Raw genomic sequence first — 15,167 nt, forward strand, 5'->3', positions numbered from 1 at the left:
GCTGGGCATCAACAGCACGGGGGGGGGACTGCCTGTGTCAGATGCTCCATGGGGAATACCACCATGTCTGTTAGGATTATCATGACAATGCACCACGTCGCACTGGAACCAGAACCCAAAATCTGTGATGCCTTTCCCAGGATGGGGAGTTGCATAAATTGGTATGATGGAAGAAAAGGCAACATTATCAGTTAAACCGGGCAGCACGTGGTGAGTTGTTTTTCAATGCAGGGTCAGAGCATGGAGGAGCAATGAGCACCCGGCAATTACCAAACAGAGCTCAGCTTTGATGCTTCTGTGTGGCCTCAAGAGCTACTCCCACTGTCTCAAAGTAAGGCCCAGTCAGCATGAAAGTGCTTAGAAAGATAGTCTAGGTCACAGGCGTGGGCAAACTTTTTGACTCGAGGGCCACAATGGGTTCTTAAACTGGACCGGAGGGCCGGAACAAAAGCATGGATGGAGTGTTTGTGTGAACTAATATAAATTCAAAGTAAATATCATTACATAAAAGGGTACGGCCTTTTTTTTTCAATAGTTTCATTCATTTCAAACCATAGTTTGCCCACGGCTGGTCTAGAACCAAACCTGCAATATCTCTGATGTATGCCTGCACTCAGTCAGGCCCTATTCAGTGCAGGGCCTGAAAGGGGCTAAATATGTTAAGCATTACTCATAACTGCCTCCTTAACCGCCAACTAGCTGTCCTGATAATCACTGAAGTGAGGCCAAAGCACATAAAAAATTCCCCCACATTTGCTATCGCTCCTTTTCTCCCAATGTGAACACCCAACCACCCGAAGAGGCTGGGTGACGTCAGAGAGCCCGGTGGGATTTCCAGAGAGACATTCCAGCCAAAGCACCGCTCTGCGGGGCCTGGAAGCTGCTCTGATGCAAAGGCTCCCTGCCCTTTTATAATCCAGGCCCAGGACCAGAGCTGGAAAATCAAAAGCCTAGGTCAGGAAATTAAGGCAAAAACAAAGTTTTTTCTCTGGGCTGTCTAAAGTAACTAATTTCTAAAAAGCACATCTTTTACTGTAAAATCACTTTATGACTGCCTGCCGACAATTTACCAGCTCTTCTTTCTATGCTATTTTAAAAAAAAGAATTTTCTTAAATTTTCCTTTCTGGGAACCAACAGAAGAGATTTTCTCTTTCACTGAAAACAGTGGAGGCTGAGAGGAACCTTTCACTTAATCAGCAGAACTGGGTACATGTGCGAGTTTGACATGCTTGGTGTACACCTTCCTGGAAAGTTCTATCAGCGTTCATAGCCTTAAAGTCTGTCAATGATTGGACTATATTTATTGGACATAAAATAGACTAGATTGGTATTGCTTTCCTCTTTGAAACACTCAAATTTGAAGTATTCATTTGAGACTCAGGTTATTGAAGTATTCATTTGAGATGCAGGACCGCTATGAAAATAAATATAGTAAGAATTTCTCTTGATTTGTTGATTGTGAATCCTCAGGAAAAGTGGCCAAAAGAATGGTCCTCAAAGAAGGAAGGAAGACTTTCAGAATGATAGGTCACCAAGAGAGCTACAGAAAAATGTGAGGATTTGTCACTGCGCTATATAGGTGCTGGTCACAATGGAATTATTCAGTATGCAATTACTAACTAGCTTACCATTCCCTGGGTTGGAGACAATTCTGGTGAAGGCTACTCTGAAAGACATGGATTCTTTTACTTTTATGTCCTAGAGGCAAAAGCAACATGGAAGTCTAACCTTGTTATTACAAAGTTCACTGGGATAGAGATAGCTAGATTCAAGTAGAATCTTTGGACTTTGCTGAATACTGCTTGAAGTATATGGGTCATTCCATTGGAATTTGTAAACATGTTTACTTTTTATGAGATTTCTTCATGCTCCTGAGTCTGACCAGGAACTTTCAAACAAAACCAAAATCCAAGCTGCTTTTAATTCCCCCAAACAAACGAGGAACTGAATAGAAATGCCCTTTGCAGAACTGGGAGGGAGGGAAAGATGTAAAGCAGAGCCTTGGCCGAGAAAAGCACTGGGCGATCAGAGTTTTACGATGACCACGGAAGGGGCACGGGGACTGAGGACTCTGAAGCAGGACATGCAGCTACCTGTCCTGGTTCTGCAGTTCACAGGTTGCGACACGTGGGGAAAACCATATATGTCTCTGAGGACACTGCATTTGTGAAAATGAAGACAATAACATCGCCTATTATCAAACAGCACTTCTCTGACATTCGCTATTCCCTTCCCTTGTTTTATTTTTCTTTATAGCAAATATCCAATTGTTTTATTTTACTCTCTCCCCTGCTAAAATGGAAGCTCCATGAAGGCAGAGATTTTTGCTTCTTTTGTTCACTGAGGACTCTTGCAGAGCCTAGGACAGCACCTGGTGCATAAGGGTGCTCAATACATTTCTTTCAAGGAATGAATCTGTTTTGCTCTCATTCCAGGGTTATTGTAAGGTTCAGAAAAAAAAGAATGTATGCAAAAGGGCTTTGTAAACGGCCAAGTGTAATGACTGTAATATATTGTTTTGGTCATTTATTGTCCAAATACTAACCTGCACCACACCCTGCAAATATCACGGAAGGAATAGAAGCTCTTTAAATCCTTGGTACCTTCGCTATAGTCAGGGCTGAGCACACTCAATGGCCTCACTAGAAAATCTAAACAATTCAGTGGGGGGTAAAATCAATCAATAACTGTCTCACAGTTCTTACCCTAAACCCTAAATCACTAGCTAACCCACTGACCTTCTCACTTTTCAAACAATTGTGTTGATGTCTTGAAGGAATATCATGAGTTTTAATTTGGTTTTAGTTTAAATGACAAGTAGAGTCTTGTCTAGGAAATATTTTGGTTAACAATACTATAATACATATAAATATATAAAATAGAATATTAAAAATAATAATTAAAAAATAATAATATAGGCATATCTCTCAGAATACTTCAATAAAGTAAATATCTCAGTAAAGCGAGTTGCACAAATTTTTGATTTCCCAGCCCATATAATAGTTGTGTTTACAGTCTATTAAGTGTGCAATAACATTATGCTAGAAAAACAATGTTCATATTTCAATAAAAATACTTTACTGCTAAAAGATGCCTAACACCATCTGAACCTTCAACAGTTGCCATAAACCTTCAATTTGTAAAATATGCAAGATCTGCAAAGCACAATAAAGTGAATCACAAAATGAGGTGTGCCTGTAATATAAATAATAAAAATTCCAGGGCCAAAACAATATGTATGAGACAGCTGTAGAAGCAAAATTATTTTACATATATTCTATGCAGCTCTATTGCTTTTAGTGAAGAAGGATCGGAAAGACTGTTTTCCCTATCCAAGATCTATTGTGTGCAGGGCTTTCTAGATTTTCTGACTGACAGATCAATTTCAATAGCAATCCCCAGGGAGAAACCCAAATGCATTTCATGCCCAAATCTAAAAACATTAACGTTCGTTACACGTAGCCAACTGTCCTACAAATTATATTTTCAAGAAAATTCAAACATTCATAATTTTTGGTTGGTTCTAACATTAGTATAGTGACTTGATTTTGGATCACAAACTTCACCTCTCAAACTGTTAGACTGAATGCTTGGTAGGCGGATGGTGGGGACGTGGTTATAGGCAGTTTTGTTTTGCTTTTAAATTATTTCTTTATAGATTCTGTTAAAGGTTTTCCACTTGGCAGAATGAATTTCTTTGTACAAATCCTCTGTACAGATTTTACTACCACGATAAACTCTTCTGGATTATTATCCTCAATATGAACCACCCAATCAAAGAATCTGTAACTAGACATTGTTTTTATCTATCTCATGACCCATTTTAGTTTATAAGTTCACTGCAAACTGTGCAAAAATGAATGACTGTCACCATAGTTACCATCTCACTTGCTACTTTTTCATCCACCTCCTTTAGAAGTTCATGATATTAGCACAGCGGGTCAAATGCAAGCATCTCTTCCAAGATCCTAGCTGTTTGGAGGTTTCTGTATATCAATACAGAGCTTCTTTGAATTATTGCCTAATTAACTATCCTAAGCCCTAAGACTTTTTCTGATTTAAAAAACCCAACTTTAGTATTTTGACATCTTGTGTATCCTTCCATAGCTTCTGGCTTTAGACACGACTCCTTAGGCAAATTTCAGAACCTAAAAAGTAATATATAATTCACTCACTGGAGCAGAGAATTTATTAAATCAACAGTCTTTGATTTTCTTGATGTGAAAGGCAGACTTTGTTCTCCTTGATGAATTTACCTATTATCTCGATTTTTGCCCAGAAGGAATTCCCAGTATCTGCTTTAATAAGACAGCAGGACCCACAGGTAGAAACATAAGCAACACAGTAAGTGGAAAATGACTCATCTGTGAACCCGACTGAAATATACCTAGGCCAAGGGAGACTACACAGTGACACTCTCTGGCTTATGTAGTCTCAACAATCTTGTACAGGAATAGTATTCATTCAGATGCAGACAATCATAACAATATTAAAAATTCCAGTTACATAACTGAATACAGGATGTCAAAGATACACTTACCTCCTGTTTAGTTATTTTGGATCCATCCTTGCCCTCTGTATTCTCTGGAGACTAGAAAGAAAATATTTCAGTAAATTGTATTTAAATTGGGAAACACACATTAGAGGGAGTTTTTTTTTTTAAGCTATTTAAATTCTCTGGACCACATATACCAACAGATACCTTGTGGGGGAAAAAGTAAGTTTATAAGAGAATATGTTGTTTTTACACACACACACACACACACACACACACACACACACACACACACTGCATAACTGCTCTCATTTTTAAACGAGGAGTGGTGCAAGAATTGATATGAGTCCCTGTTCTCAATGTACATTCACACTAAGCAATTTTCATTCTTGTGAATTAAAGAACAGAAACCCAGTAGTCAGTGGCAGGGGTGCCTGCGATCCACCTGCATGTTCAGTTGCTTTGATTCTCTGAGATGAGGGCAGGATATCTCACTTTGATTTCTAGCCCATTTCTTGATATCACTTGACTTGATACTCATTATTTTTATAAAATATTACTATTTTTTGTCCTAGCCGGTTTGGCTCAGTGGATAGAGTGTCGGCCTGCAGACTGAAAGGTCCCAGGTTCTGCTCCAGTCCGGGTACATGCCTGGGTTGCAGTCTCCATCCCCAGCAGGGGGCCTGCAGGAGGCAGCTGATTAATGACTCTCTCTCATCATTGATGTTTCTATCTCTCTCTCCCTCTCCTTTCTTCTCTGAAATCAATAAAAATAAATTTTAAAAAAGGTTACTATTTTTCCATTATCAACTCCAGCATCTCTACCACACTCCCAGCTTCACCGGACAGCCAAGAGCCCTGCCACCTGAGCTGATTTGTTCCCTGATTTTAATCCAGCCCTGTGCAGCGCCTACCCACTCTTGTGACAGTTAAAACCTGCTTCTTTGATAGGCTTGCATATAACGGGGAAAGTATATTTAGATTTACATGACATACGAACTACCCCTATATATATATTTTTTTAAAAAAATATATTTTATTGATATTTACAGAGAGGAAGGGAGAGGGATGAGAGTCAGAAACATCGATGAGAGAGAAACATCAATCAGCTGCCTCCTGCACACTCCCCACTGGGGATGTGCCCGCAACCAAGGTATATGCCCGTGACCGGAATTGAACCTGGGACCCTTGAGTCCGCAGGCCGATGCTCTATCCACTGAGCCAAACCGGTTAGGGCAACCCCAATATATTTTTATATACCCCAATATATTTTTATTGGCTACGACAATAAGATTAAAACAATCAGAAAATTAGACTACTTAAGATATGAATAGAGTTCCCATTAGAATAAAAATACAAATAGCAAACCAATGTTTGGCACAACGTTTGGCTTAGCAAAATAAAGCAGCTAAATGCCTTATCTAATATGAGGGGGGAAAATGCGATCATAAAACCCACTGTTTGGTGGGCAGGAGACACTGTAAATTAATATAATATTTTCAAAGAACTGGGAATATGAAAAAGATACATACAACTAATCATATAATAACCCAATAATTCCAATTTTAGAACCAGGACTCAAAGAAAGACTCTGAAAAAAATATGGTTTTATTTGTATTTTTTCTAATATGAAATAACTGTAAACGACTTACTGGAAATGTTTAAATACACTATGTAACTATGAATGCAATGAGATTAAAATATTTAGACTATGTGACTACATAGAAAGAACACATAAAATAATGCTAAATTTAAACACAAAATACTATATAAAACGTAGGTCAGAAGTATATAAAGTCTTTGAAAAAGACAAAAGCTTTTCTTCAAGTCAAAGGACCTAGTAAATCTTCTTTCTTCCTAGGGTTTCCTGTTACCCAGTAGTTCAACCTCTCTCTAGAGCTCCCTAGACCTTTGGAGTTCTCTTGTTTTCCAAATCAAGGAACTTTTTTCCCTCCTCCAAGGAACCTCCTCTATCATAAAGGGAAATTGAGCCTCCTTTTTCTGTTCTCCACTCTCTTGCACAGGATTTTCTGGTTCACAGATCTAGTGCTACATCAGTCAGCCGAGTTAGGGAGGGCAAGTCTGAACACATGAAGACAATCCCCAGACGGGCTATTCACAGACCAGACCCTCTGTTGTCAAGGAGTGCTGGACTGCCCGTATACCTGTCAGGTCACTAGGTAGATTTAAATCTGGGGTACTTCTACCTGTTACTGATAGGCATTTAAAGAAGCAGCACATAGCTATTGATAGTAAATGATATTAAAAAACAAAAATTGATTAAATGAAATTATTTTCAATACTTTTCTAAGAAGATTAGTGACAGCAATGTGACTGAGAGATCAGTCTAAACACTGACCTAATAATGTTTGAATTGGATGTACTTTGGGGGTCGAGAGAAACTTGAAAAGATACACAATTAAAAAAAAGGTGTAATTGAAAATATTAATGCCTTCAGATGAATGAACATAAGACTAGACATGTGAAGAACTACAACTCTAGGCAAAGCTGGTTTCTCTGGTAATCTCTCCACAAGTGCTTTCTACTAACACAGCGGTTCTCAACCTGAGGGTCGCGACCCCTTTGGGGGTCGAACGACCTTTTCACAGGGGTCGCTCAAGACCATCGGAAAACACATATATAATTACATATTGTTTTTGTGATTAATCACTATGCTTTAATTATGTTTAATTTGTAACAATGAAAATACATCCTGTATATCAGATATTTACATTACGATTCATAACAGTAGCAAAATTACAGTTATGAAGTAGCAACGAAAATAATTTTATGGTTGGGGGTCACCACAACATGAGGAACTGTATTAAAAAGTCGCGGCATTAGGAAGGTTGAGAACCACTGTACTAACAAGCAGGTAACAAATCCACAATCAGGAGCAACCCAACTGATTTTTACCCTGGGATTAGTGTGGTACTGTGCTATGAAAGCAGGTCAGGACATCAGCTTATAAGTTTCAGTAGAAATCCTAGATCAGTGCTGTTCTATAGAAATATATAATTCTGAATTTTCTAATAGCCACATTGAGAAAATAAAAAGTAGATGAAATTAATTCAATATTTTATTTAACTAAATATATCTAAAATTTTATCACTGCAATGTGTAATCAACATAAAATTTTGAAATATTACACAAACTTTTCTGTACTAAATCTTCAAAATCTGACATGTATTTTATACTCATAACACATCTTCGTTCAAGTGCTAAGTTTTCACCAGGAACACCTATTTATGTATTTAAAGTTCATAAAGTTTATAGTGATTTTACATATCCAGGTTGTTCCAAACATATTACAATTTCCAATAACTGAATCTAATATCAGTTTTTTAGATTTAAATAGATTAAAAATAAAGTTTTAAAAACTGAGCTTATTTTTTTTATGTGGTTAATAGCCTCATAAAGCTACTGGCTACCATAATGGACAGCACAGTTCTAGACAATAACCACCACAAAAGAGGAGAGTAGAATAGATCAGAAGTCAAAGGTCTTGGTTTTGTTCTCAAGGACAATAAAGACAGAACAATTTTAGGCTTTGTTAAAATAAAATTTAAAGACAGTCATTAACATTTTTAAGACAAGAAATAGGATCTATAAACTTTCAAGTCAGGAGCAGTGAAAATAAGCAAATTTCACAAATAAAAGGCAAGGAAGAAAAAAACAAAGCAAGGAAAAATACATGATAAATATAAACCACAAGATAAGTGATTAGAAAAGGTCCAAATACATTGAAAATCACAATATAACTAAGCAAGTTATACTAAATCATTACAATGTCAAGTGACAGAAGGAAGGAAAGAAGAAAGTGATTCCACTTTCACAAATTTAAAACAGGAACAAATCAATATTATGGATTTGTATATGTCATATATAATATATATCATAAGTGCATAAAATCATGGACTGAAAGAATACACACCAAATTCATAATGGTTGTCTCTATAGAGGCTGACAAGAGAAGGGAAACAAGGATGTTTCAAACTTGAACTTTATTGGTAACATTTTATTTATTACAAATATCTGAACCAAATATGCTAAAAAAATAAGTCAACTTTGTAAACTCTGAGCAGTGGGTAAATGGGAATATTACATTATTACCTGGATTTTTCTGTATTAATTTTTTTCAAACAATATTAAAAATATTGTGGGGACAGGGCGAGAAGTAAAGCCCAGTTTAACAGTGCCACATCTATTCTCTACTACAAATTCCATGACTGGGTTTACTCATAGCATATTCTGTGTTTTTTCAATAGCTTATAAATCTGGTTCATACACTGCCTCTCCTTTTTCTGTTCAAGACACATAATTCATAATCGCTTCATCTGTGCTGATCTGAAGGAACTGGAGTCAGGCAATACTAGAAGCCTCTGAACACTGATTCAAAACTCTCCCTCTCGCACTAGTGTGGGAGGAGAGTGGGGCAGAGAGAGCATGGATTCCTTCAGCAGCTGGTCAATGGTACTGTACCCTTTCTTCTTTACACAGGGATGCCTGGGTCCTGCATCTGAGGGGACTGCAGTGTACTGAAGGGGACACAACTATATTTTCCTTAAGACTACAACAGGACCAGCAGTTCTTATCAGGAAAGCAAGAAAAGAACTTTGGAATTTTTATTCTATAGACTAGGGGTGAGGAATCTTTTTTTCTGCCAAGGGCCATTTGGATATTTATAACATCAGTTGTGGGCCATTCAAAATTATCAACTTAAAAATTAGCCTGCTATATTTGGTCATTTAATTAACTCACCCCTAATGCATTGGCAGGGCTAGCCCAAATGATTTCACGGGCCTTACATGGCCCTTGGGCCGGATATTCCCCACCCCTGCTATAGGTCATCCATATGGAATCAACAGGAAAAATTATCTAGTTGCTGAGCTTCTCTTTCAATAAACAGCAGATACCACTTTACAGAGGGCACTGTGGGGGTCATGAGCCCACTTTTCTCCCTCCAAACTCAGGAAGGGATCAGAGAAGATGAGAAAATCCTTTCAATAGTTACTCGGGAACACTTCCACATGGCAATAGCCTGTGGGTTTGCAGAGGAAGATATACTGAGGGTGTGGCAGGAAGCTGGGAAGTGAGTCTAGTACCCCTGGTGCCAAGTTTCTCATTTTCACACAAGAAAGAGGAGAGTTCAGGATTCTCAGCAACGTGTGCTGGGCCTGATACTAAAGTTCCCCAAAGTCTTTCCTGGTAAGTACAGGCTCTCAGAGTTTTACTTCTAAATTTTTAGTGACAGAAGCTATTGCTTTATAACTTAAGTGAATTAGTTGCATTACTATAACCATTTGCCAGCAGCCATAGAACAAATCCAGTCTCAACAACTGGGTTATCCATGCTAATCTGGAAAAGCTGGAAGTAGCTATAACCAATGATCACTTCTTTTAACCTGGGAATGTATTACTTGGAGGTAATTTGTCTTTAATTTGTTGGCTAATATTTTAAAAATTATTATTTGAAATTTCTTTTAAAGTTAATTTACAATTTTTATTACAAATGCAAGGCTGGAGGAAAAAATGAACTGTTTAGCAAAGGACAACCATTCTAGGACAAAAAACCCCAAAAACCAACCCAGAGAAGACTGAAACGTGTCTGTTAAAAGTAACACGTAATTCAACTACTTGAATAAAGCAATGTTAATTTCCCTCTACATTGTCCATGAAATCTTGTGAGGTTTTTCAAATAACAGTTCCCTTAAATTCAAATATTCCTATAATAGAGGATATAGACACTAAAGTTTTATTCAAAGCCATCAGTACTCTTGTTTTACATTAGTATGGCTGTTTTTCATTCATCCTAAAAGTGTATTTTGGGACCTTCCAATACTATACTTCCTTTTTAAAAAAAATTCTTTATTGTTTAAAGTATTACATATGTCTCCTTTTTCCCCCATTGACCTTTCCCCTGTCGTTCCCAACCCCCGAGGATTTGCCCTCACCCCCTACTGTTTGTGTCCATGGGTTATACTTATATGCATGCATACAAGTCCTTTGGTTGATCTCTTACCCCCTTCTTCCTCCCCGATACTGCTTTTTAAAATAAGTCTTTAAAAATCCAATACTGGAATTGAGAGATCATATGCAGAGGAGTAATAATCAAATAAATGCTTAACGTTTGCTACTTCCTCCTTTGCTTATGTCAATTGATTTCATCAACTTCTATAAACCCAAATTGTACTTTGAAGTCGTATCAGCCTTGTGTCTTCCCAAAGTAATATTTTGTTGTTTAAGATAAAAGTAACTGTGTAATAATTTTGCTTTAAAAGACTTTGTATGAATGGAAATAAACAGCAGCTCTCTCTTTTCTGAGGGATACTTTTAGGAAAAATATCTCACATTTTAAAAGATAATTGAAAGTAAAGAAAAAGCCATATTCAACTAGGTTCAGTGAGCTTTTATTAGCATAAATATGCATAATTCAATAATGGGAGTATATTGTTAATATGAAATAAATAACTCAAAGCTTATGTTCTTTCAAAAGTACTACATTTTTATTTGGTTGCTGAACATTTACTCCTATAATTGCAGTAAATTAGACATCCAGGGTGAGATGCTTACTCCCTATGCACTGTGTGTGCCATTTGTTCTCCTACAAAATAGAAGGTTGGTGCTTACTACAAGCCTATTATTTCACAGTAGTTCTCTTAATAATTAAAAATATCATTATCCCATAACGAATATCTCTACTGTTTTACATGTGCCAGGTACTGTGCTAAGAACTCTGCATTCACTATGTCATTTAATTCCTCCAACAACCCAATGAGGTAGAAGATAATTCTATTCTGGTTTTATAGATGAGGAAACTGAGTCTTAGAGATTTAGGAACTTAGAAGCTTAGGAAGAAGTAACCTGCCCTAAATCATATATCTAGTAAACTGTAAAGCCAGACCAAATTGGACAATCTCACGAACAAGTATATGAAATAATTAAATTTATACTTAAGTATAATTACATTTATACTTATTGAAAATCATTCATTCATGTACTCATTCAACAAACAGTTACAGTACCTATGCTAGGAGCTATGGGAATAAAAAAGATCAGAGCCATAAAAGACTTCATGCTAAAGTGGAATTAGGATTACAAAGTTAATTCAAAATTAGGTAATCAATCAAATAAGGTGAGCCAACTTAGAAACATGGTCCCAGACAACCACCTTTAAAACACAAGAAGGTCATTAACAGAAAGGCATAACAGAAGTCACTGAATCTCTACTAATGAGAAGGATGGCTACTGTTCACCATCCAATCTCAACTGTACTAACAGGCATTGAATTTAATTTCCTCATACAGCAAAGAAAGTAATACTTCATAGAAAGACCAATGACAGATGATCTGTAGTAACAAACTAGCACTCATCCTCTTAAGAATAAAAAAAAAAGAAGCTATAACCCCCAACCATATAAACCAAACAACCTTTGTCAGTTTTTTATTTTTGTTTTTTTCCCTTTGGACATGTATTCTGGCCAATCCTTGAAAGGCTCCATAGCTCATAGCTTTTCTTGTGGCCTATTATAACTTCTTGTCATGAATTATAAATACTTGCATATGTATATAACCTACCCTGTCAGACTGAAAGATCCTTAAAATAGGGCATTTATTCATTTCCTTTAAAAGGATTGATAAAAACAATAATAACTTTCCTGAAATGCTTGCATAACGATGATGTTCAAGAAATGTATATTTAACATGGAGTGAGTGAATCTATATATATAAAAGCCTAAGTGACTGAATGACCGAATGAATGAACAACCGGTCAACCGGTTGCTATGATGTGCACTGACAGCCAGGGGCCAGATGCTCAATGCAGGAGCTGCCCCCGGTGGTCAGTGTGTTCCCACAGTGGGAGCACTGCTCAGCCAGAAGCCGGGATCATGGCTGGCGAGGGCAGTTGTGGCGGCTGCCTCTGTGGCAGCACTACCAAGCTGCAGCAGCAGCAGACACAGTGGGCCTGGATGAGCAGGAGCGGTGCCCGACTCAGGCTTGGGCTCCTCCCTGGCCACCTGCTGCCTCGTGCACTGCTACACCCCCTGAGGGGTCCTGGATTGAGAGAGGGCGCGGGGCAGGGGCCCCACAGGTGCACAAATACATGCACCGGGCATCTAGTAAATAAACAAAATGAACAAAGACTGCCATTTGGGAGTTTTTACTCAAATATAGGCTCCATATCAATATTAACTCAAATTCAGTAAGCACTTATGGATGGCATACTATCAGTCAGACCCTTTCATATTCAGACCAGGAAACTCAATATAGCTAAGATGGCAATTCTCTCCAATTAATTTATAAATGTCATTAAATTCCCTTCAAAATCACAACAGGCATTTCTGTAGAAATTTACACACTGCTCTTAAAATTTATATGGAAATGTGAAGGATGTAATAGCCAAAACAGTTTTGAAAAAGAAGAACAAAGTGGAGAATTGACATTATTAGATTTCAGATCTTACTATAAAACCCAGATAATGTGGTATTAATGTAAGAATAGACATGGAGAGAATGGAACACCACTTAGAGCCCAAAAATAAACCTTTACAATCATGATAAATTGATTTTCAACAAAGGTACCTAGGCAAGCCAGTGGGAAAGAATTATTTTTTCAACAATTGGTGTTGGGCCAAATGGATATCCACATGTCAAAAAAAATTTAAACCTTTATCTCACACTATATCCAATATTAACTCAAAATAGATCATAGACCTAAATATGAGATAAAAAATCTAGAAGAAAATACCTATGGCCTTGGATTAGGCAAAGATTAAAACTCTGTTCTTTAAAATATATCATTAAGACAGGGTTTTTTTTTTTTAAGACACAGACTGGAAGAAAATATCTATAAATCATACATCTGATAAAGGACTTGCATCCAGAAAATATAAAGAACTCATACAACTCAATAGTAACATAAGCAATACAATTCAAAAATGGGCAAAATATCTGAATAGACATTTCACCTAAGATATACACTGTGCTAGTAAGCACAGGAAAAGATGTTCATTATCATTAGTTATTATAGGAAATCTAAATTACATTAATCAGAATGGCTATAGCAAAAATACTAACAATACCAGGTATGAGCAAGGATGTAGAGAAGCTTGAACTCTTATGCATTGACGGTACAATCACTTTGGAAAATAGTGCAGAAGTTTCTTAAATGTTAAAGACACTTTCATGCTACCACCATTTCTACCTTTTGAAAACTTCCCTAGAGAAATGAAAACGTCCATGAAATACTTATATAGAAGTAATCCAAATGTCTATCAAACTGTGAAAAGATAAACAAAAAGTAGTAAATCCACCCAATGGAGTATTATTGGGCAATAAAAAAGAATGAATACTAATATGTGCTACAATTAAAAAACATTATGCTGAATGAAAGAAACCAGACACAAAAGACTACATGTTGTTTGATTCCTTTTATATAAAATTTCCAGAAAAGGCAAACTTAAGGAGAGTAGATTACTGGTTGCCTGGGACTGGGGTGGGAAAAAGGACTGGCTGCAAACATAAGAGACTTTTTTTTGGAGTGATAGAAATGGTTTAAAACTGAATTATGGTAATGTTATACAACTCTATAAATTTATTAAATATCATTGATCTGTATACTCTGAAAAGATGACTGAACTTTATGGTAAGTAGATCATAGCTCAATAAAGTTTCTTTAAAAATATTTTTTTTATTGATTTCAGAAAGGAATGGAGAAGGAGAGATAGAAACGTCAATGATGAGGGAGAAGAGTATCATTGATCGGCTGCCTCCTGCACGCCTCCACTGGGGATCGAGTAGGCAATCTGGCATGTGTCCTGACCAGGAATCAAACTCTTGTTTCATAGTTTGATGTTCAGCTGGCTGGATAAATTTTTTTTTTAAAGGAAATTATACTCCCAAACACATTGCTTGAGAGTTGCATGGAGTGTCAATATCACTCAGTCATGGGCAGTGGTACTTTCAATCTTTTTTAAGAACTGCATCTCATTATTCTTAATAATATACATTTCTTTGATTTATAGTACAACTAAACATTTTCATCTATTTGAGCTTGTTATTTTCTTATAAGAATATACATCTTTTCCATTATGGACATTTGAGACTATCAAACTAAAAAGTCTCTGCACAGCAAAAGAAACTGACAACAGGCGGCCAACCAAATGGGAGATGATATTTACAAACAGTACCTCTGACAAAGAATTAATTTCCAAAATATATAAAGAACTCATAAAACTCAACACCAAACAAATAACCCAATAAAAAAATGGGCAGAGAGCCTGAACAGACACCTCTCCCAAGAAGACATATGAACAGCCAACAGATGTACAGTATATGAAAAGATGTTCAACCTCACTAGCAATTAGAGAAATGAAAATCAAAACTACAATGAGATACCACCTCACACCTGCTAGAGTGGCTATTATCAACAAGACAAGTAATAACAAATGTTGTAGAGGTTGTGGAGGAAAGGGAACTTTCATTCACTGCTGGTGGAAATGTAGGCTGGTACAACCACCATGGAAAACAGTCTGGTGATTCCTCAAAAAATTAAGATCAGAGTTACCATAATACCCAGCAATCCCTCTTCTGGGTATCTACCAGAAAAACTCAAAAGCACTTACTTGCAAAGATATGTGCACTGCAGCATTATTCATGGTGGCCCAGGGCCCT

General features: G+C 36.9%; 1 protein-coding gene across 8 annotated transcripts in view; it reads right to left on the reverse strand.

Annotated features, from left to right (window-relative positions):
• HMGN3 (high mobility group nucleosomal binding domain 3) overlaps positions 1 to 15,167 on the reverse strand; it is a 30,231-nt gene that overhangs the window by 9,260 nt on the left and 5,804 nt on the right. For all 8 annotated transcript variants that reach the window (XM_015569444.1, XM_015569445.1, XM_015569447.1 and 5 more), the window contains exon 2: positions 4,542 to 4,592. In XM_015569444.1, coding sequence (XP_015424930.1) covers positions 4,542 to 4,592 — 51 coding nt within the window. The remainder of the gene's footprint in view (positions 1 to 4,541; positions 4,593 to 15,167) is intronic.

This window comes from Myotis davidii, unplaced genomic scaffold (assembly GCF_000327345.1).
Source record: "Myotis davidii unplaced genomic scaffold, ASM32734v1 scaffold104, whole genome shotgun sequence".
In the NCBI taxonomy this organism is placed as follows: Eukaryota; Metazoa; Chordata; class Mammalia; order Chiroptera; family Vespertilionidae; genus Myotis; species Myotis davidii.